The sequence below is a fragment of the Cebus imitator genome, unplaced genomic scaffold, assembly GCF_001604975.1.
Source record: "Cebus imitator isolate Cc_AM_T3 unplaced genomic scaffold, Cebus_imitator-1.0 Scaffold55, whole genome shotgun sequence".
In the NCBI taxonomy this organism is placed as follows: Eukaryota; Metazoa; Chordata; class Mammalia; order Primates; family Cebidae; genus Cebus; species Cebus imitator.
The window spans coordinates 1,268,181-1,290,701 of NW_016107370.1; the positions used below are offsets into that span (position 1 = coordinate 1,268,181).

The 22,521-nt window shown below is 44.6% G+C and overlaps 1 protein-coding gene across 8 annotated transcripts in view; it reads left to right on the top strand.

Moving 5' to 3' along the window:
• NEDD4L (NEDD4 like E3 ubiquitin protein ligase) overlaps positions 1-22,521 on the top strand; it is a 346,587-nt gene that overhangs the window by 99,234 nt on the left and 224,832 nt on the right. For all 8 annotated transcript variants that reach the window (XM_017528805.2, XM_017528808.2, XM_037738594.1 and 5 more), the window contains one exon: positions 15,739-15,812. In XM_017528805.2, coding sequence (XP_017384294.1) covers positions 15,739-15,812 — 74 coding nt within the window. Of the gene's footprint in view, positions 1-15,738; positions 15,813-22,521 lie in introns of those variants that run through there.

Here is a 22,521-nt window from a genome sequence, read left to right on the forward strand (position 1 = left end):
TGGGAAGGAACATCAGGGGCCATCTGGTTCAGTATCCTACCCCCCACCCACCCCCTCCCATGCCCTGCATTTCTGGCAGTCTACCAGCCTTTGATCCCTCCCCAGTGCTACTGGGCCAGCTGTCAGCGTCAGGAGGCCACCTGCATTGTGTTTGACCTGGGTTAATGACCATGAGTCCCTTCTTAATATGACTCATCTGGTCTCCTGAATGTTCACTACTTGGGTGAGATCTGCCCTTTGCACCCTCATAACAGAAAATGACTACTTCTGCCACCTCATCCTTCTTCCCACTGAAAGAATCTGGTCTTTTCTATCTCTCTGAGTTTTTTTGTTTGTTTGTTTTGTTTTTTAAACCAGATTAGGTTGGGTGTGGTAGCTCACACTTGTAAAGCTCCCACCACCTTAGGAGGCAGAGGTGGGCAGATCTCTTGAGCCCCAGGAATTTGAGACCAACCTGGGCAACATGGAGAAATCTCTACAAAAAAATAGAGAAAAAAATTAGCTGGGTATTATAGCACACACCTGTAGTCCCAGCTACTTGGGAGGCTAAGGTGGGAGGATTACTTAGCTTGGGAAGTCAAAACTGCAGTGAGCCTTAATCACTCCAGTGCACTCCAGCCTGGGCAACAGAGTGAGGCCTTGTTTCAAAAAAAATAAAAAGAGTTTTTGAGTTATGAATATATTTAGATGGTTTTAAATTCAAAGAAGTCTTTCTTTTTCTCAGTCACCTCTATCCCCAGCCAAACAGTTCTTGGCCCCACAGTCAGCCAGTGTTACCAGTTTCTTGTGTCCATGCCGTTTGCTTTATGCATTTATGTGAGCAAATATTCATAAAAGCGCGCGCACACACACACACACACACACACACGCACGCACACTCCCCTTCCTTTTTATCTTATGGAAAGGCTGGCATATCCTCCAGAATTTTCTCTCTAGTCTGTCAGTCTGTCTTTAATTTTCAAACTGGTACATTCAGAACACCATCATTCTTTCTTAAGGTTACATAGTGTTCTACAGTATGGAGTTTGTCTTATTTACTTAAAAAAGAAAAACCACAACCTTCCTCTTTAATTATGCCCCTGGGCTTGTACATAATGCTGTCCCCGGGCAGAGTATGATGACATTACTTGCTCTGGACTTTTGGTAATACAGGTGGTTTATACTGTCATATTGTTGAGTCATAATGAATTACAGGTAAAATAAAACCCCAAAGATTTCTTCTCCTGCTCTTGATGTTCTCATCATCATGTTTCTTGCATCCTGTGTTGTTTTGGGCAGCCGAGTGTGCATACCACTGTCAAACCCCATCCTGTGCGACTTGGCCCGCCACCCAGTCTGATGAGATCTTTCAGGATTCTAATTTAGTCATCTGACATTTTATCCAGTTGTGTAGATCAGCTACAGATTGGATTAGCCTGCCATCGATATCCTCATCCAGTTTCAGAACATTGCATAGAATGGAGCTAATAATAGAGCCCCATGACATAACCCTCTGACCCTTTCCTGGAGTTTTCTGATGATTACACTTCCTGTGTTTCGTTTTGTTTTGCTTTTTTTTTTTTTTTTTGAGATGGAGTCACACTCTGTTGCCCAGGCTAGAGTACAATGGTGTGATCTCAGCTGGCTGCAACCTCTGCCTCCTGGGTTCAAGCAATTCTCTTGCCTCAGCCTCCCAAGTAGCTGGGACTACAGCCGTGTGCCACCTCACCCAGCTAATTTTTTTTTGTTTTTATTTATTATTATTATTATTATTATTTTGAAGCAGGATCTCACTCTTCCACCCAGGCTAGAGTGCAGTGGCATGATCTTGGCTCACTGACATGGCCGCCTCCTGAGTTCAAGCAATTCTCCTGCCTTAGCCTCCCTAGTAGTTGGGATTACAGGCACGTGCCAACACCCTTGGCTGCTTTTTTTGTTTTGTTTTGTTTTTTGGGTTTTTTTTTGGTATAGTAGTAGCGGGGAGGGGTTCACCATTTTGGCCAGTCTGGTCTTGAGCTCCTAACCTCAGGTGATGCGCCCACTTCAGCCTCCCAAAGGGCTGGGATTGCAGGTGTGAACCCCCGTGTCCGGCCTGATGATTACACCTTGGATAAGAGTTAGCAGCTGTGTGCAGTGTCCTACCCAGCCTTACCATCAGTTCGGCTCACATGATCATCTTGTCTAGAATAAATAGGAGTGTACTACTGGTGTTGCTGGCTGGCTGGCTGAAGTCTACATACGCTACCCAGGCAGCATATCTGGAGCTACTAACCTTATCAAAAAAGGAGATAAGTTTATCTGTGTGCCTTATTCTTAGTTGGACCTTGCGTCCAGTTATATATATAGGTTGGTACTTATTTAATAAGTACTACATTTTTATATGGATGTTTTATTTATACTTTAATAATTCTTAGTGAACCTTAGCTGTAGATTATTCTCCTTTTCTAAATGCTCACAACCTGTTTAGTAATGCTCTCTACAACTTTGGTCTGGGTTGACGTCATAGATTTACTTCCCCTAAAATTATTTGGGTGGCCAGCTGTTTGCCGGAGTCTGGGAAGTCCGTGTTGAGCAGGGCGAGGGATTGCTCTGTGCCTCTCTGGCTGGGAATGGTTGCACGTGCCCCTGTATCCTTGTGATGTGCCCTGCCTCTGCCTCCAAGAGCTCCATCTCTGGGCATGACAGCTGATTTTAAAAGCAATGACAGTAAAGGGCAAGAGGAGAGCTATAGGGTACTGTGGAGCTTGTTGTAGGAAGACTTAACTAGTCCAGGAGCCCTGGAAAGACGTTTCAGAGAATGTAATACTTGGGCTGATGCCTAAAGGACAAGTAAGAGACCTGAGCAAAATTAGCAAATTGGTGGTTCTTCAGGAAAGCTATCATATGCTCGGTCTGTGTAATTCATAGAATCCTTTCTTTCAGAGTTGGTACATTTTCCCATCTCTGATCTTTGTAATTCCTCTGAGATGGCCAGCAGTTTCTCGCAGTCATTGCAGAATGTGACAGATGGTAGAACCAGTTGTAGAGCTATATCAGGCACCATACTGGCTTCTTGATACCTCAGGACTTCGTTTCTCCTAGTCACCCTCTTCCAGTGGCCAGTAAGTGTTAGTGTAGGGGGCATCAGACTATAGCCCAGTAGTGGATAGTTACTTAGCAAGAACGTCGTATCTACCCAGAATGAGAAATAGTTATCTTCTGAGGATTGGGCTAGTAGCAAATACAGTACTGTGAGGAGTGAACCAATAGCTTGTCTGTAAATACATGGCTGAAGCATTTGGGAACATCCAGCATTCCAGTGGAGGTGATCTGCAGGAGGCAGGGTTGAGATTTGATGGCAGTCTGTGGAGAGGAACCCTTGTCAGTTCTGTGGCACTGTCAGGACAGAGCCTGGGAATGGAAGGGGAACGGCAGCCTAGAGAATAGGAAATAGAAGCCCAGAGAGAATTCTGTTTGGCAGTGCCCTTCCAAGGCCTGTCCAGGGTCCAGGAACTCCAGCACCCGGGAGCCAGCAGCAGGAAGTCTCCCTGTTTGTGGAGATGGGCACAGCATGTGTTTGAATAATCAGGCTCAGCCCTGGTCCCGAGTGCATGCTCCCCATGCAGCCTGCTGATTGGTTATAATTTGCCCACAGAGTGAAGATGCTAGTCATTGGTCCTGAGCCCTCAGATCCATGAAACGGGTCATTTTCTCAATTCAAAATCTACAGCTCGACACTTGTCTTGAGTTTCTTAAGAGTTTGGTTCAGGCTGGGTGCAGTGGCTCATGCCTGTAATCCCAGCACTTTGGAAGGCCAAAGTGGGCAGATCATTTGAGACCAGGAGTTCAAGACTAGCCTGGCCAACATAGTGAAACCCCATCTCTACTAAAAATACAAAAATTAGCTGGGCATGGTGGCACAGGCCTGTAATCTCAGCTACTTGGGAGGCTGAGGCAGGAGAATCACTTGAATCTGGGAGGCAAAAGTTGCGGTGAGCCGAGATCATGCCACTGCACTCCGGCATGGGCAACAGAGTGAGACTCTTTCTCAGAAAAAAAAGGAGGTGGGGTGGGGTTGTTCTGATGTGTTTTTAAGATGCTGGGAGCTGTCTGAGCCTACCTAGTGAGATCCAGATATGAAGCAACAGAACTCACCCTAGAGAGTATCTTCTTGGGGGCCCTTGGCAGCACCTACCTCATGAAACCTAGACCTCTTCCACTCCAAACTACACTTTCCATCCAGAAACCCAGACTGTGCTTTATTGAGAGAGATCAGGGTTATGACTGCCATGAAAAAATCTAGAACTTTAGATCCTCAGCTATTAATTCTTGGCTTTCAACAAAGTGCCATTGTTTATATGATCATTTTTAGAACTATAAACACCCGATAATGCCTGTCTTTATAATCTTGGTGGAATTTTAAAATGTTTCCTGTCTTGTGATTTAGAGATTCAGAACAAAAGAAGCATTGATAAATGGATTCTTTGAAGACCTTTTTATGGGAGTTTTACCAGCTATTCTGGTAAAAGGAGAGTTTTTAATTACCGGAAGAGAGTGACTGTGTCCTTTTAGCTGGAACTCTTGCCAGCTTATTTATTTCATGGGCCCTGCCCAATGACAGCCTCCTCCTCTCCGCAGTCATTGAGTTACTGCAGGTTCTTGGCATGTGAAGATCTAACATTTTTAATTGAGAGTCACTCTAAAATAGTCTGTCCACACGTGGAAGAATTTGCCTTCTGGATGAGATGCACATTTGAGTCATGGTAGATGTGAGGCTCATGGGGAGGGGGTGAACATGTCCATGACTATGAAACTGAGCCCAGCCTCCACCCACAAGTAACCCTGAACCTGCCACTCCCCATAAACTCACCTGCTTAGCTGCCTGTTCTCCAGTGATGCCTTTTATGAGAGAAATGATGACAGAATAGTGATATCGGCCAAGAACTCGGGGAAAACACCTCAAATGCTGTGGCCCTGCTCTGTTCACAAGTCAGAAACAGAGGCATCAGATATCATTGAAAGAAAGAAATGTCATGCCAGCACTTGAATCAAAACACCCCTTCACCCCCGTGTGGTTCTGTGCAAGCCCTGTGGAATCAGCACTGGAATGGACAGAAACCCATTGGGGTCCTGAACGCAGTGCCTTTGGCATTGGTCACCTGCAGCAGGAGGGTGTGGCCATGGCTCCCTGCCAGCCCCTCTCTGGACAGATGTCCTTGTTAGAAGGCCTTCTTCCCTTTGAATCACAGTTGGCTTCTCCCACAGGGTATCCTTGGGACCTGGTGGATCGCCACAGGGCCCCTAGAGGGAGTTTTCTAGGTGGTCTGCCGCTACCATTCCTTCAGCTGTTTTCCTTTAACTGAGTTTCAGTTTCTTTTTCCCACCAGCTCTTCCTCTCTGAATACCTTCTAGTTCTCTTAAAGGGACCAGGAGCCCTTGTTGGGATTTTCCCTCTCTCCTTGCTTCCTGAGTACTCTACCTATGAATGCTGTGCAAGATTTGTGATCTTGTTAGGATGCTGGACTCATCAGATCTTTGTCACACTCTATTAAGCCACCTTCCCCACTGTTCCTTTATTTGCACAAGGATTTTTAAAGTGTCTTTGCAAGAATATGGTTCTACACCATTTGGTTTTTGATTTATTAGGCTTCATATTAAGTGCCTATTAATTGATAGGCACTTAATTTGCATGCCAGTCTTTAATATTGCAGGTGAAATATTGCTGCTGGAACATTGTTATAGTGAAGGCTGTATCATTTCCAGACAGTCATTTCCTGTTGTCACTATAACTGCCTCACTGTAGCTGAATTCCATAGTCTTCTCAACTGTTTTCAATTCCATAGTGTTCTGATGTGTTCTCAGTTATGATTGGGTGAAGTATAGGGGTCCTTCCCCTTCCTCTTTTCCTGCCTTCTTTCCTTTCCAAAGGGGCTACTCAAATCCTGCTGCATTCTTGCATTGTGTTAGTGCCCTTAGGATGGAGTTTTGCCCTTAGAGTGGAGTTTCTGGATCATGGAATCATTCTGTATCTGCACTGTCTAAAACAGCACCACTGGGAATGGGTGATGATTGAGTACTTGAAAGTAGCTAGTGTGACCAAGGAATGGAATTTTAATTTTAATTGATTTTAATTACATTTAAACAGCCTCACATGACTAGTGGATAATTTATTGGGCAGTGCAGCCTCAGGGTTTAGTTGAGGAAATAAGGCTTACCTGTGAGAAGAAAAAAAAAAAAAAAAAAAAAAAAAAAAAAAGATTGTCCTGCTTCATCACTTAAATGCCAGAATAAATGGTTGATCAGAAAGCAGTCACAGAGCCAGGCTTTCCACACTAGGTGTTTATTTCTGATCTCTCGGTACTGAGCTCTGGTTTCTGACTTCGTACTGCCCTGCTGGCCCACTGGGAAGACAACCTCAAATCCAAGAAACCCTATTCCTTTATTTCCCTTAGCCTAAGACCCACCACTCCTCTTTATTTTCTACCAGCCAATAGCAGCAGACCCCACTGCTAACAAAATTGCGAACTCGAGTGCATTCCTTCTCTCTGGCAATGGAAAACCTGTCTGTCACGCAGCCACACTCTTCCCCCAGTGGGAGCATTGGAGCCAGTCCCCTGTCCTCCATGCTTATCTGCCAGATGGTGGAGAAGACCATGTAATTAGCATCCCTGTCCTCTCCCTTTCAGATGCCCTCTGTGCTGTCATTCAGGGTGATGGCACCCCTCAGCCACCACTCACCTGGTTATTATGTTTGCTCTGCATCCTGCTGAGGATAGAGCCAGGTGCAGGCCACACTCATTTATTGCACCCACCCCTGCTTCCCTGGCACACTAGCTCCTCCCAGGACACCAGCTTTCTCCTCTCCTCCCTCCCCTTTCCTCATTCCTGAAGACCTGGCTCAAACATTCACTCATCTACAGCTTTTGCCACCTTCCCCATCTTTTGCCCTCTCCCCACCCTTTGTGTGTATGTTAATGTCTTCCTTCTCCAGGTTTCTGAAGAATGTTATTCATCACATTACTAAACTTATCTCTTATTGTGGTTACTTGTATATATGTGGCTCTCCTTATAATAGAAAGTAAATCCTTTAGCCTTGAGCTCCGTGTGATTGAGTCATTATTCCTTGTATGTTTTGAGCACTGAGCAGCCACTTTGGGTTGAATCACTGTGTGGACTCAAGCAGAGCATTGGGGAATAGATGTTGGACAGGCAGATACTCACTGAAAGAATTGGGTCCCTGTGCAGAACACAGGCTGTTCTTACAGGAGCAGTAAAGCTGCTTGTCGTGAGCCTTCAGTGGCAGCACAGGCAGTTTTAATTAGATTCATTTGTTCCTAGGGAGGTCTCAGTAGAGCAGTGGAGAAGGGGCATTTTAAGATTGGACTAATGTGTTAGCAAGCGATACAGAGCATGGCACGTAATAGGTGCTGAGTAGGTTCTGAAAGAATGAATAAATGAGCTTAAGCCAACTGGTGTTGGACCATCCTGCCATTAGTAATAGCATCCATTGAGGCTGTAGAGTAGAGGGGTGAATTTACTTTAGTGGTGCATGTAAGTAGCTCAGCAGTGCATTTAAGTATCTCAGCTTCTCTTGATTGTCATTCTTTTTGGATTTTTAAAAAATTTTCTTATAAATGATCACATATCTTAAGTTTTTTGAAGTGGCCTTGATTTCACATTTTGACTATATTTATTACAGCATCAGGTTCCATATTTCTTAAAAGTAGTGCTGCTGCTGTACTTATATTGAAGTTACCAAGTTCTGTTAATTTTGCCTGAAAAATGCCACTGCTTTGACATGATAGAAAACACAGGCAATAGTCTTTATTTCTCGCTGCTTTTTTTTTTCTTATTTTGAAGAATCACCCTAATACATAGGAAAACCTTGACTTATCGAAGAGAAATTAGACTGTACTTATTGCATTGGATTTTTCACAATGTATGTTAGTTATGTATTGCTATATAACAAATTAGTTTTAGAGTTAGCAGCTTATAAAGCAACAAAAATTTATTATCTCACAGTGTCTGTGGGTCAAGAAATCAAAAGTAGCTTAGCTGGGTGGTTCTGACATGTGTCTTTGCACAGTGACTGGCATGTACCAGGAAAGGGCTCTTATGAGTCTGAGTCAGGATGTCAGCCAAGGCTGCTGTTATCCGAAGGCTTGACTGGAACAAAAGGACCCATTTCTAAAATTAGTCACTCACATGGCTGGAGGCAAGAGGCCTCAGTTTCTTATCACAGAGACTTCTCCTACGGCTGATTGAGTGCCTGCGCATCATGGCAACAGCTGGCTTTCCCCAGAGAGAATGAGGAAGCCTAATGTCTTTATGACCTAATCTCCAAAGTCACACACTGTCACCTTTTTCATATTCTATTAGAAAGGAGTTACTAAATCAGATACCCATGGGAAATTATCCACCTCATGAAGAAAGAAATATCAAGAATTGGTGGATATTTAAGAATTCAAAACCACCCAGCATCATTTCTTGAAGAAAGAGTCACCTTGAGCATTTAAATTAGGGTTTTGCTCTGGAGGTCTGTCCCTTTATTTTTTTCCCATTTGTTAATCCTTTTTCTACTTGGCATAACAGTGGCCATTACCTAGTAGAAGTTGAGAAATTTAGGTTGTGCAGAATCCCACAGCCTTGTCTTGTCCTATCCTGTCTGTCTGTCTGTCTGTCTCTGTCTCTGTCTCTCTCTCGCCCTCCCCCCCCACCCCTCTCTCCCTCCCTCCCCCACCCCTCTCTCCCTCCCTCCCTGTCCATCCATCCGTCTGTCTGTCTTGTTCTGTTGCCAGGCTGAAGTACAGTGGGCCGATATTGGCTCACTGCACCCTCTGCCTCCTGGGTTCAGGTGATTCCTCTGCCTCAGCCTCCCAAATAGCTGGGACTACAGGCACACACCCCTATGCCCGGCTAATTTTTTGTATTTCAGTATTGTATTTTTTATTTTCGTAGAGACAGGGTTTAGCCATGTTGGCCAGGCTGGTCTCAAACTCCTGACTTCATGAGCCACCCGCCTCAGCCTCCCAAAGACTGCTGGGATTATAAATGTGAGCCACTACACCTGGCCTCCCTTAGTCTTTTCAGAAACTCATATCCTTGGGGCTTCTGCTTGTTGACAGCAGAATTTGACCACATATTATGTGTTGGGCTGCCAGTGATGATCAGAGATGGCAGTGAGTCCTTCCTTGAGTTAGGGCTGTTAGCCTCTGTCAGTGTTATCTGAGGTTGAGCTGGACGTGCAGCCCTGGTGGTGGACTTCTTTCATTTCCCACCTTGGGTCTTTGTTCTCTCCACTCACATCTTAGCCTGTGTTCCACTGCTGTGTAAGAGGCAACTGTGCACACACCTTGCCTCTGCTATTGACTGTGAGCTCCTGAGAGAGAATAATGCATCTGGTTCAGTTTTACGCTCCTCCTTTTTGCTAGAACAATGCATTAAGCACGGTATCACTCTGCATTTTTGTTGAGTGTATGATTAGATGGAGAATCATACAGTCAGCAAAATGTGGAGATGTGGAGAACTAAGGGATTTTAGGAGGGGTGGCAGCAATACAGGTTGTGGGACCCAACACAAAGAGAGGGAAAGGTGTAGCGGGCAGGTGTTGGTGTGGAGAGATAGAAAGTGAAGAGGATTGCTGGGTGCAACGGCTCACACCTGTAATCCCAGCATTTTGGGAGGCTGAGGCAGCAGGTGGATCACAAGGTCAGGAGTTTGAGACCAGACTGGCCAACATAGTGAAATGCTGTCTCTACTAAAAATACAAAAAATTAGTGGTACATGGTGGCATGCACCTGTAGTCCCAGCTACTTGGGAGGCTGATGTAGGAGAATCGCTTGAACCCTTGGGAGGCGAAGGTTGTGGTGAGCCGAGATTGCTCCACTGCACTTTAGCCTGGGCAACTGGGTGAGACTCCATCTTAAAAAAAACAGTGAAGAGGATGCAACCTTGCAAATGTTGGAAGTAACAGGAAGGTGTATGGGGTGGAGAGGCGATAGGACAGTGTGTGAGTTTTTTTTTTTGTTTGTTTTTTTTTAAATCAGGCAAGGGAGGGATGAGCAGGCAGAGCACCGAGGATTTTCAGGACAGTGGAGATAGTCTGTATGACATTATAATGGTGGATACATGTCATTATACATTTGTACAAACTCACGGAGTGTACCCTAATGTAAACAGTGGGCTTCAGGTGATTTTTTTGTGTGAATTGTAACAGGGTACTACTGTGGTGCAGGATGTTGATAACGGGGGAGGCTGTGAATGTGTGGCAGTCGGGGGTATGTAGGAAAATTCTTTGCCTTCTGCTCAATTTTGCTGTGACCCTAAAACTGCTCTAAAAAAAGTCTTTAAAAATGCATGAAATAGGATCCTGTCTCAGGATTAGGACAAGAACAGGCAGGAATGGAAAGAGTAACTATAGCTACTGTGGAGCAGGCACACGGTGGGCATCGTCCATATGCTGGCTTAGTTATTTTTTAAAGCAACTAAAGTAATGTATATATAACTTACATATTTATGTGGTCCAAAAAACATTGGTCATCTGTTTTAATCCAGAGTGTTTACTGTAGGCCTGCAAGTGTGAGGGGTAATAGCTAGAACTAGAAATGTACTTTAGAACATGGAAGGTAAATACATGAATTAATTTAGCTGATAGTGATCAAACTGTGGAAGTCCCTGGCTTAGAACTTCTTGTCCACATGGACAGCTGGTGTCCGTGATCTTGGGGTCACAGTGGCTCCCTGTGCAGGAAAAGCACTACTTCCCAGCTCAGATATCATCTTTTTAGGAGAGGACCTGCCATTGTGGAAAATAAGAATAAAAGATAACAAATTAACCTTCTTAAGACAAAGTCATAGGAGAAATGGAAAATTCTAGTATCTTGAGTTTTGAGTTGGAACTTGAAATTTATTTTACCACCTGAACACTGTTGATGGATTGTGTATTTTATAGGCTTTGTGGGTGACCATGGGACTCTAGTAACTGCTTGTGCACAGTTTATGGGTAGGGCTGCTGGAGTTCCAGATGGAGGTCTCGCAAACGGACCTTCAGATTACTACCTGTTTCTCAGTTTGGACACTTTATTTCTTAGTGTGCTGCTATCACTTATGGCTTAGGCGCCTTATCTCGTTTTATGCCTCGGTGAAGAATTAGAAAATTCAGTGTGAAAGAAAAATATGTGTAAAGCTAACAGAATCACCCCTGTTACATGATAACAGTTTAGAACAATAGATTAATGACAGGAAGAGATGTTGAAAGTTCTCTTCAGCCGTGTCTCTACTCTGTTCTTTCTCCTCTGCATTGTACAGTCAATCTATGAATAATATTTTCATTGTCTAAGTAAAGCCACCTTAGTTAAATATTTAATTCTACTGGAGTCATAAACGGGGTCAGAATATCACACATAGATTTTATGAAAGTAATAAAATGCTTCAGAAAGTACAGCGGCTCAGCCTGAGGCCACTGCGTCTGATAAATTGGTTACACACCTTGTCATGTGCTTCTTTACAGAATGACGGTGGCTGCTTATCTGTGTTTAAGCTTGTCATTTTGAGGAAACAAAGATAAGACATTTTTGCTGTGTCTCTAAAATGCATGTGTAAATTATTTTTTATAGAGTAATGCTCTCTTTTCTTGGAACTCGAGAGAGAAGTGAAATTTCCTGCGACAGGTGCTTGTAAACAGTAAGTGCTCAGTAAAGGTTGCCTCTCAGCTGTTGCCTACATGTTACATAAGAGAACCCCTTCATATCTTCCATATTTGCAGCTCTATACCTTTGTGAGTTGCCAAAAAATAACTCAAAGGGTTGTTTTTCTTTTCTTTTTCTTTTTTTTTGAGACAGGGTCTCACTCTCAAATGCTAGAGTGTAGTTGTACGATCTTGGCTCACTGCAATTTCTGCCTCCCGGGTCCAAGCGATTCTCTTGCCTCAGCCTCTTGAGTAGCCAGGACTGTAGGTGTGCATCACCATGCCCAGCTAATTTTATAGTTTTAGTAGAGACAGGGTTTCATCATGTTGATCAGGCTGGTCTTGAACTCCTGACCTGAAATGATCCACCTGCCTTGCTTGGCCTCCCAAAGTTCTGGGATTACAAATGTGAGCCACCACACGTGGCAGATTTGTTTTTCTTCTGCAAAATCACACCTGAATGGTGTTAAAATTTTTATTTTGCTTTTCTTAGTGTTTACTTTTTTAAAAAAAAAATGAAAGTCTAGTTTATAAACAAAAATATTTAATGCTTCAAAAGGGAAAAAAAAATGAAAATAAGCCCGAAGAAGTGATTCATTTTCCAGAGGTAATCACTACTAATATCACCCTTTCCAGGTCTTTTTCTACGCAGCTATATCATTGACTTTTAAAAAAAAAAAAAAAAATGAGATTACATTGTACTTCAGGGTTGACTGCTATAACAACTTTTGGTTTTGGGTGGAAATAAACAGAAAAAGTCTTATCTCCAGCTCATTTCTGGGGAGAGTCAGGAGATGCGGGGTGCTTGGCTCTACTCCTTTTATATGGTTTTCCCTTCTTGATCTCCAGGACCTTCCCCATTTCATGGAGGGACATGGATGAGAATGAAGGCTGGTGAGTGGGCGGGGCTTATGGAGCTGGTGCGGAAAGAGGCCTCATCACTTCTGACCACGTTCCATTGGCCAGAACTTAGTCACATTACTGCACCCAACTGCAAGGAAGGCTGGGAAATGTAGTCAAGCTGCGTGTCTGGGTAGAAAAGGGACGCTTTTCTGTGGAAGCACTAGCATGCTTGTAGCTCAATTGTATAAGCCATTTTGAAACTTTTTAAAAAATCATTTATTTCAACTACATTTTTATATACTGGATCTGGTTCTCTCTCCACCTCCATCGTATTAAAAGCTCTTGCCAGAAACTCTGTCCAATTGTCCTCCCACCTTCTGCCCTGTTCACTCACAGCAGCCACGGTGGTTCTTTCAAAGACTGAAGTCACATTTTGTCACTCCCCTGCTTAAAACTTTCCAGTGCTTCTCCCCAAATAGTTGGGATAATCCACCCTCTCCTGAGGCTGGCTTCTGTGGTCTTTGACCCCACCAGATCCCACGGTGCCCTGCACGGACTCTGCCTCCCTCCGTCAAGCGGGGCTTGCTGTCAGCCTTTCCTGGAACTCTCAGCCCCGCGCACCACTTGGCCTCCTTTCTTCAGGTTTCAGCTCCAGTGTCTTTCCACCAAATGAAGCATTTCCTGATCACTCAGCCATGAATGTTCGTCTCCCCAGTTGCTTTTTCCCTCTCCCTCTACTCAGTTGCTTTTGTTTAACTGTCATATTGCCTTCAGAGCACTTGCCACCATCAGAAATCATCTTGCTTGCCGTTTGCATTATGTATTTATAGTCTGTCTTCCACCTACTAGATGATGGGTTGCTTGAGGCAGGAACTCAGTCTTGTTTACATCTCTTTCTCCAGATAACGTGTCTGGCACATCATGGCTACTCAGTAAATAGTTGTGGAATAAAGAAATGTCGTTACAGGTTCTCTATGCATTAAAGTTTTTTAGAAATGGGGTGTTGTGGCTAGGCAGGGTGGCTGGTGCCTGTAATCCTAGCACTTTGGGAGGCCAAGGCAGGTGGATCACCTGACGTCAGAAGTTCAAGACCAGCCTGGGCAACATGGTGAAGCCCCATCTCTACTAAAAGTACAAAAATTAGCTGGGCATGGTGGCATGTGCCTGTAATCTCACCTATTTGGGAGGCTGAGGCAGGAGAATTGCTGGAACCTGGGAGGTGCAGGTTACAGTGAGCTGAGACTGCACCACTGCATTGCAGTCTGGATGACAGAGTGAGACTCTGTCTCAAAAAAGAAAAGAAAAGAAACGTGTGTTGCTGTGTTGCCCAGGTTTGCGTGCAGTAGCTACCCACAGGCATGATCATAGCATACTGCAGCCTTGAGCTCCTGGACTCAAGTGATCCACCTGCTTCTGCCCTTCCCCAAATAGCTGGTACTACTTCAAGTTTTGAAGCATGTGTAAAAAATACTCTAAGAGTGACATCGTTTGAGCTGAGCAGGCCATGGAGGTATCAGATGATTAGCAGCAGGGTACAACTTACTGTGAGAACCAGAAAAGAGCCTTGGCCTACATAACATCCTGTGCTAAAGAAAGAACCCTGACTCCTAGCCTGTGAGTGTTCCAGAGATGGGCAGAGCAATCCCTGCAGTGCCCAGAGAAAAGGGAACAGCAGCTAACCCCCGATGCTTCTGTAAGCACTTTGGGCTGCCCGTTGCTATAGTAGGGTATTGTTTTAGTTATCCCTAACTTCCCTGGTGTTACTTTACATCTCTTAACCCTTTTGTGAAGGCTGGCAAACACATTCAGTCCTGCCAACCTTGAAAGCAGGCCATGTTTGAAAGAACATTGACACAAACGATATGAGAACATCATCTTTACCGTATTTGTGTTCTTTACCGTATTATGGGGACACTGTGCTTGCCACATGGGCAGACTTGTGCTGGGAATATGTGGTTGGATGGATGGTTGAGTGGATGGAAGGCTCCTGGAGTGTAAAGTCTCTCAAGGATATGTGCCCATTGCATGGATATATGTTTGATCTTTGCAGCTAATTGACAAAGGTCCACCATCCTGTACCCTCCATGTTTTATTTTTGCCTTGCCGTTGTTCTCTTCGACATTATATAATCCTTGAGATTTTCTTACCCTCACCTACATCTTGACTAAACATTGGGTAGATTAATTTCATATTAATGCTTTCTTGCTCTGTCAGCCATTGTGTTCTTGGGAACTCCATCCTGAGCCATTTTTTATTCTCGCTCTTTTAGGCTAAGTTTCTATAGACCTTGGTTGTAACTGCCAACTCTACATTGATAACTTCTAATTCTCTACTCAGACCAGACGTTTCTCCCCATTTAGTGATCTATTTTTTTCCATCTGATTGCTTCATAGACACCTTGGACACAGTCCTCTATTTCAGTTCATGTTGACAGTTCATGATCCAAACTAGAAACCTGAGTTATCCTGGACTTCTGCCTACCACCTTCTCCTAAGCCATCTCACCTGTCCTGAATGTCGTAGCCCTGAAGTACTACTCTAAGCTGTGGTAGAGTCCTATACTGCTGGGCTGCTTGTCGCCTTCAGTGGAGCCTGGAGCATATTCATGTCTGTATTTCAAGGCCTTGGGCATAGGAGCTTCTTAGGAAATTTTGGAATGAATGAAGAAATGATGAATAAATGAACAAATGAACAGGTGATTGATTTCTGAGACACTTTGGGGTGGTTTCCATTTAGATGGTTTTTATTTCTTTTTACTGGAACTAAGGAATTATTTTTGCTTGTTGATGCCAATATTTTAAAAGCACTATAATTTTGAAATGTTTTATTACATTAAATTCCTTTTTATTGCAGGTCACATAAAAATGTCAACTTAAGGGAGGAATTATTTATTTGTGCAAACTTGTGACACTTGGACCTTTAGATCGTTTTATGTGTGTGATTGTATTCTTGGTACAGCTGGGAAATACTGACTTTAAATGTCAGGAGTAATTGATCTTAGTTTAGTGACCTACTTTGAATTAAACTTGTGCTTAATTTACTTAGATGCTGTAAGTTTCTAGAGTTACAAAATTTTAGAGCTGGAATATTGCTTTTTGAACTTCAGTGTAAGGAAGAATTGCTTATGCTTGAATTGATTTATTCTGTATCCCAATAGTGGACTGAATAGAAATCAATGACTTTAATATTGGATGGGAGAGTGATTCATTGAAGATCAGTTTTTTTAACCTCTTTTTTGTTCCTCTTGTCACAGGGAGAGTCACGTATTCTCAGAGTAAAAGTTGTTTCTGGAATTGATCTCGCCAAAAAGGACATCTTTGGAGCCAGGTATGTTGGCTTTGTTTTTATTTCTGTGGGCTTCTGAAAAATGACAAGCAGTTTTCAAATTCAGGTGCATGTCACAATCACCTGGAGGACTTCGGAAGACAAAGTCGGCTGGGCCCCCCCTGCAGGGATTCTGATTTAGTGAGTGATGCTGGTCTAGCTGGTTCTAGGGCCACATTTTGCACAGGAGTTCTGGACTTAGCATCACAATAGTAGTTAACAGGCTTGGTCTTACATGGACTGATTTCATGAGATTAGCTTCTGGTGTTGTCTTTTCAGTAGAAAAATACAGTTTAGGACTATGGCTGTGCTTATTTTAATACTTAGAAACATTTCTAACTTAGGGAAACATAAAAGTATCATTTTGTTTATAGGAGAACTGGATATTCTTGACATGGATAATCTGAATTAAGAGATTTGGTGATTTGAGGCAAATGTGGCGATTTTGTGGCGTTTCTGGAAGCACCAGGAGGGAAGCATCCAGATCTTCCTGTGTGTTTCAGCTTTTTTCAGTATTGCACTTGATATTCCTGTTTCTTTAAATCAGCGCTTTCGTTCCTATTGGCTCTCAGCGATGTGTTGCATGAAGTTATTGGACTGGGAGCAGGGTGAGGGCGGAGCCACCGAGCACTAGAATTTAACCTGATTTTGGAGACCAAAGATCTTTTGAACTTTAGAGCTAGAATGGACTTCAGTGATCTTCTAGTCCAACTTTTCCATTTTATGGTTGACAAAGCTTAAATTCAGAAAGGTTACACTAACTGCGCAGGTCATGTGGGCCAGTGGCATTTGAGGAGTGATGGAAACACGCCTCCTGCCTCTACCCAGTATGTTTTCCTTTGTGGCATGGTGGCCTGAGAACACTGTGGGGTTTAACAATGAGGGCAGGTGACTGGTAAGGAGAGTTCCAGCCTCTGGATTCTCCCTGTCAGTCCCCTGTGCTGTGGCCCTTGGTGACCCCCAGGCTTCAGTGCCCCTGCCTGATACTGCAGACCCTCTGTAAAGAGGACCCTTTCTAGCTAGTTAGCTATTCCATCCCATGCACCCCCACATAAGCTTTGTGCTGCCATTGGTAAGCATGCCTCTGATTTTCTCACCTGTGCTAGATCATGCATGATTGAGTTTTGTCTATTAAAGCAATTGCCAAGTTACTAGAATGGCACCAAGAGAAATGAGAAAAAACAATTCCCAATGTTAGTGAAATTTTATAAAACTATAAAGGTACTTAGAAGTGCCTCAAGTAACTAATGGAGGCTTAGATCTCTGAGTTGTGTCACAAGGAACCTTACGCACAGGGACACTGACATCAGCCTATGCTGCTGGTAATGTCAGAGGGAAGCAAATCCCACCTGAATGTTCTCTCTCGCTTGACTGTGAAGTCACAGTGAGTGGTTCACCCCGTGCCTGCACTCATGCAAGGGTAAGCCAGGTCTCTAGGCATGGGCAGAAGTATCCATGCTTCCCTTCTCTTCCCTTTCAGAGCTGCACTTTCACCTGCGTCTGTAAGTCTGGGCTCTTCTTACCCAGGTGAAATACTGTTTCCTAAAACTCACAAATTTTCAATCTACCAAAGCCCACCTTATGCCCTGCCGTTCCGTGAAGCCTTTCAAAAAAATTTTAAGAAAGAAAATTTGATAATCTCACATCAAAGCCCATGTGTCTTTCCTCTCCTAATCCCTCTTAGTGGCCATAGTGGATGCAGTATCATTTTAGCATTTGCAGATGCATTACCTGGTGGTTTCCTGGTATTTCTTTTGCTTGCCTCTATTACTAGATTAGAAATTTACTGGAGACAGACATCTTTTTAATGTCTTTTTCTCCTACTACTTAACATATAGAATACCAAGGGACCAAAAAAACACAAAAATTATCTTTTAAAAATGTAAACATTTGCATGCTGACCGGTAGTGGATTGTACTCTTATGTTAAAAATACCTGTTTTCATTCTTTCTAATGAAATCTATAGTGCCGAAGGAGGAAGCTGAATTTAGAAAATTTGGGGGATTTCTTCTTAAGTTTGTTTGGGTTTTTATTTTGTTTTATCCTAACTCCCTCAATTAAAAAAAAAAAAAAAAAAAGAAATTGATTTGTGTTGTATTTCTAAGCCAGTTAAGCAAACTTAAGGTCGAATTGGTAGTGGAATTAGGCTCCAAATCTTAGAAGAGCAAATTTGAATCTTAAGTTTTTACTGTTTTAGATGATAACAGGCAGGATCATTTCTAAGGGACACAGTGGAAAGGAATATTAGTGAAATTAATTGGAAAGATAAATAGTATTGTGGCCAAATGGACCAAGTGCCAGAAAATGCATCGGAAACTCTGAACCCTGGTTCTGGTCTTCATTTTCTTAATGGATAAATAGATGTGCACACATCCTTCCTTTCCTCCTTCCTCTGAAGTGCTGTAGTTCTTCAGGGATGCATTCACCAGTGGGTCTGAGACAGAGTGTAAGGTGACAGTGTGGGTTCATGTCATCTTAAAACTTTGCCAGATGACATGTATTCTCCCTCCATGCTATCTTGGGCAAATCCCTTAAAACCACTCATGCCCCAGTATATTCGTGTAAAACAAGGATAACAGTTTCTTTTTAACTGGCATGTGGGGAAGAACCTCAAAGCGACTTCCATTGGTGGCAGCTCTGTCATGTTTTAAGGTAGCAGTAATAGGGTGGGAGGTTTGCTAGCATGTTCTCTGGCATCCATCATTTTCTTCAGAGCCCTGGGCCACTAGCATGCTTTTTCCTCAGGTCTCTTCCCTGAGTATTCCCCCCACCTCCACGCTTGATGAGATGCCTCATTCTCCCTCGGCAGCAAAAAAGGCTGGGTAGGCATTGGAGCCCTTGCTGTAGACAGGATGAGGGTGGAAGAGGAAGGCCATTTTCATGAGAGGCATTTCAGAGCCTTTAAAGTAGAAATCCTGTAGACACTGATTTTTTTTTGAGATGGAGTCTTGCTCTATTGCCAGGCTGGAGTGCAGTGGCGCAATCTCAGCTCACTGCAACCTCTGCCTCCCGGGTTCAAGTGATTATCCTGCCTCAGCCTCCCGAGTAGCTGGGACTACAGGCATGTGCCAATACGCCCAGCTAATTTTTTTTGTATTTTTAGTAATGACAGGATTTTACCATGTTGGCCAGGATGGTCTCAATCTCTTGACCTGTGATCCACCTGCCTCGGCCTCCCAAAGTGCTGGGGTTACAGTGGCATGAGCCACTGTGCCCAGCAGCTGATGTTTAAAATCAGGGATTTGCATCTCTGGGACTCCAACTCCTTTGTTTCCAAGGGAGGTTCCCTGGGTCACTTGGCCTGAGGTTGGGAGGTGGGTGGTGGTTGGGGGACAGAATGCGATGTTTGGGGGTGTGGGATGGTCAGGGGCGGGTGATGATGGGAGGGGTGGAGCCCGTCATCTCTCCTTGCCCCTCCAAGGTGGTGATGGAAGCTGTCTACAGCTCCGGCTCAGAGGCCGGGGGTTTCTGGGGCCCCAAGTGCAGGGCCTCCCTTTGCTCTTGAGAGGCCAGTACCTGAAATGCTGTTGTCCTTTTCTGCTCTCTCTGCCTCAGTCCAGTGCTTAGGACCCAAGATCATTTTCAGCTCCTTCCAACCAAGTCTCACTTTATTAAAGGAGCCTTTGTTCAGAGCAGATTGGAAAACTGAGCTGCGGCTCCACTTGAACGTCTGAGTTGGCCCACGTGGGAAACAGCAATGGCAGAGAAAGATGCTTCCCTTTGGACCACACCTTGAGGACAAAAGGGCAGTCATATAATCTGTAATCTAAACTGGGACACTTTGTCTGGAATGAGTGTGACATTGAGTGGGACATCAGGACATAAGATGTAAATTGAGCCCACCGTCACCCTAGGTCAGAGACGTCCAGCCTTTATTATCCATACCATGGGGGAAAAAATGGAATGTGATTTTTTTTTTTTTTCCAAAACAGCTTTAAAAAAACTGCTGAGCAAAGAAAAAAGTACACTTTAAAAAAGCAGGCCTTGGCGGGGCGCAGTGGCTCAAGCCTGTAGTTCTAGCACTTTGGGAGGCTAAGGCGGATGGATCACCGGAGGTCAGGAGTTTTAGACCAGCCTGGCCAACTGGGTGAAACCCTGTCTCTACTAAAAAACAACTACAAAAATTAGCCCAGTGTGGATGCACATGTCTGTAATCCCAGCCACTTGCTACGCGAAGGCTGAGGCAGGAGAATCTCTTGAATCTGGGAGGCGGAAGTTGCAGTGAGCCAAGATCGTGCCACTGCACTCCAGCCTACGAAACAGAGTGAGACTATCCCCCTCCCGGCAAAAAAAGAAAGCAGGCCTCATGTAGAGTGCTACTAAGACATCAAAAGGGAAGTAAAACCCTGCTCCAAACAAGCCCACGTAGGACGGCCACAACGCACCCTTGTGTGCCTGCATCCCGTTTCTGCTGTCCCCTTTCCCAAGGATGTACCCTGCTCTAACCTCACCCTGATCTGGGGACTCCTCCTGTGGCCCATCCTGTGTTCACCAGCTGGGTCCTCCTGTCCTCCATCACACAGGCTGCCTCTCTGGCCCCCAGCAGACCCCTTCTTGTCTCTGGCATGCCCATGACACCTGAGAAGCACTGTGGGCAGTTCTATCAGTGAGGTTGACTTGTTGTTTTATACTTAGAATTGTTTCTTTCTCCTTAAATTAGATTTTTCTCCACTGATGACTATGATTCTATTTTATTTATTTTTATTTTCTGGGACCTATTATAGCTCGTAGCACATAGCACCTAACAGCTCCTCAGGAAGTATTTACCAAAAGATTGCATGAAGTGAGCTCGTTCCTCCTCCCTCCCTTCTTCCCTCCCTTTCCCACCCCTTCACTGGAAACTTACATTTGCTAAATGTCCCATGAAGTCGCCACCTTTTGCCTTTGCCTGTGTTTTCCCCTCTGCCTGGCATCTGCTCACATTCTTTCTGGCAGCTGCTCACTCATCTGTCAGGGCCCAGATCGGGTGGCAGCGCTCCTGCTGAGGCCCCGCGCCCCTTATCACTCCAGCCCAAGAGGACAGAACACTCCTGCTCTGGGGGCTGTAGTGGGTCTACCGGTTCCCTCCTCCTACAGCCCCATTGTCTTAGCAGACTTTGTGAGGCTCAGAGCCTCCAGCCCTGCCTTATTGTTGTTTGCAGGTCCAGAAATCTTGGCACATGATAATTGCCTGATAAACTGCCTTGAATTCATTAAATGGAATGCAATACGGTATGCTGTGGCACCTGATGGCCAGCCTGAAGGAAGGGGTACATTTTTCTCATTGTCATGTGGTCCCATTGGCTCTTCAAGCATCTCTTCCAAGCATCCAAGAGAGGTGCTTATTTCTCATTCTCACAAGGGCTCTTTGTGGACCAGCCCAGGAGGCCTGCTTAGGGGTTGGATGAAGGGTAAGCCTAGAGAAAGGAGGTTAAGGGAAGCAAGGTCAAGGCTGGGCTCAGAGAAAAGAATCTGGGGAGTCGGTGGAGTGACAGGCAGGGAACGGTCTCCATTTGATGCTGATGTTTATGCAGAATTGCTACTTTATACCCTGTAGAGGGAGCATATTCTCTTCTTGTGGTAGGTCCCAGAAACTTCTACTTGGAGCTACATGAGGCCCAGCTGGGAATGGGCACAGAAGGTCATGGCTCTGCACCTGACCCTCACCTTAGGGGTCAGGACAGAGCCTAGGACATGAGTGATGGGCTAGGGGGACACAGGCACCACGGAGTGCCTTGGCCATCCTTGCAGAGGAGAGGTACAGGTGGCAAGGTAGGCACCAGGCAGCCGCTGTCAGGGTCAGGAACCGAGGCAGGTCCAGGAAACAGAGGCCAAAACAGTAGCAGGAACCGCAGGCTCAGCAGCCCACTGACTCTTCTGGATGTCTTTTAGACGCTGTGTGGCGGGGCAGGGACAAGTCCTGGTGTTTGGCCATGGCGAAGTGTGCAGTTACAGTAGGTGAGTTGTGCTTTCTTAATATAGGTGTAGGGAAGGAGGGTAGTGAGTTTCAGCAGCTCATTTTTGTTGAGCACTTGCTATGTGCCAGGTGTGGTTTGAACTATATTTACATAGGAGCTCTTTGGGTCCTCCCAGCAAAGTCCTATGCAGCAGGCACTACTGTTCTTTCCCTTTTTCAGATAAAGAAACTGAAGCAAGAAAGGTTTAGTAAGTTGTAGAGCTAGGTATTGAGCCAGGGCCTAACTGCTTCATAGAAATTAGGGACTGTTAGTTGAGTGCCAACAGGTTGGCTGACAACGTGTATGGAACACGTCATCAGATTCTGCCTAAATTTTGTGAAGAGGGGATTTCCATTTGACAGGTAAGAAAATTGAGAAGTTATCATCAGCCTGAGATCAAACCAGGCTATAGGGAGTGGTGGGACCCATTTAGTTCAGATTTATGTGACTTCTGATGCTATGCTCATTGATCAATCAACATGATTCTCAGAGGATAAGAGTGACAATTCCTGGCCGGGCATGGTGGCTCATGCTTGTAATCCCAGCACTTCGGGAGGCTAAGGCGGGTGGATCACAAGGTCAAAAGATCGAGACCATCCTGGCCAACATGGTGAAACCCCGTCTCTAATAAAAATACAAAAATTAGCTGGGCATGGTGGTGCATGCCTGTAGTCGCTGAGGTAAGAGAATCGCTTGAACCCAGGAGGTGGAGGTTGCAGTGAGTCAAGAGATCACACCACTGCACTCCAGCCTAGTGACAGAGCGAGGCTCCGTCT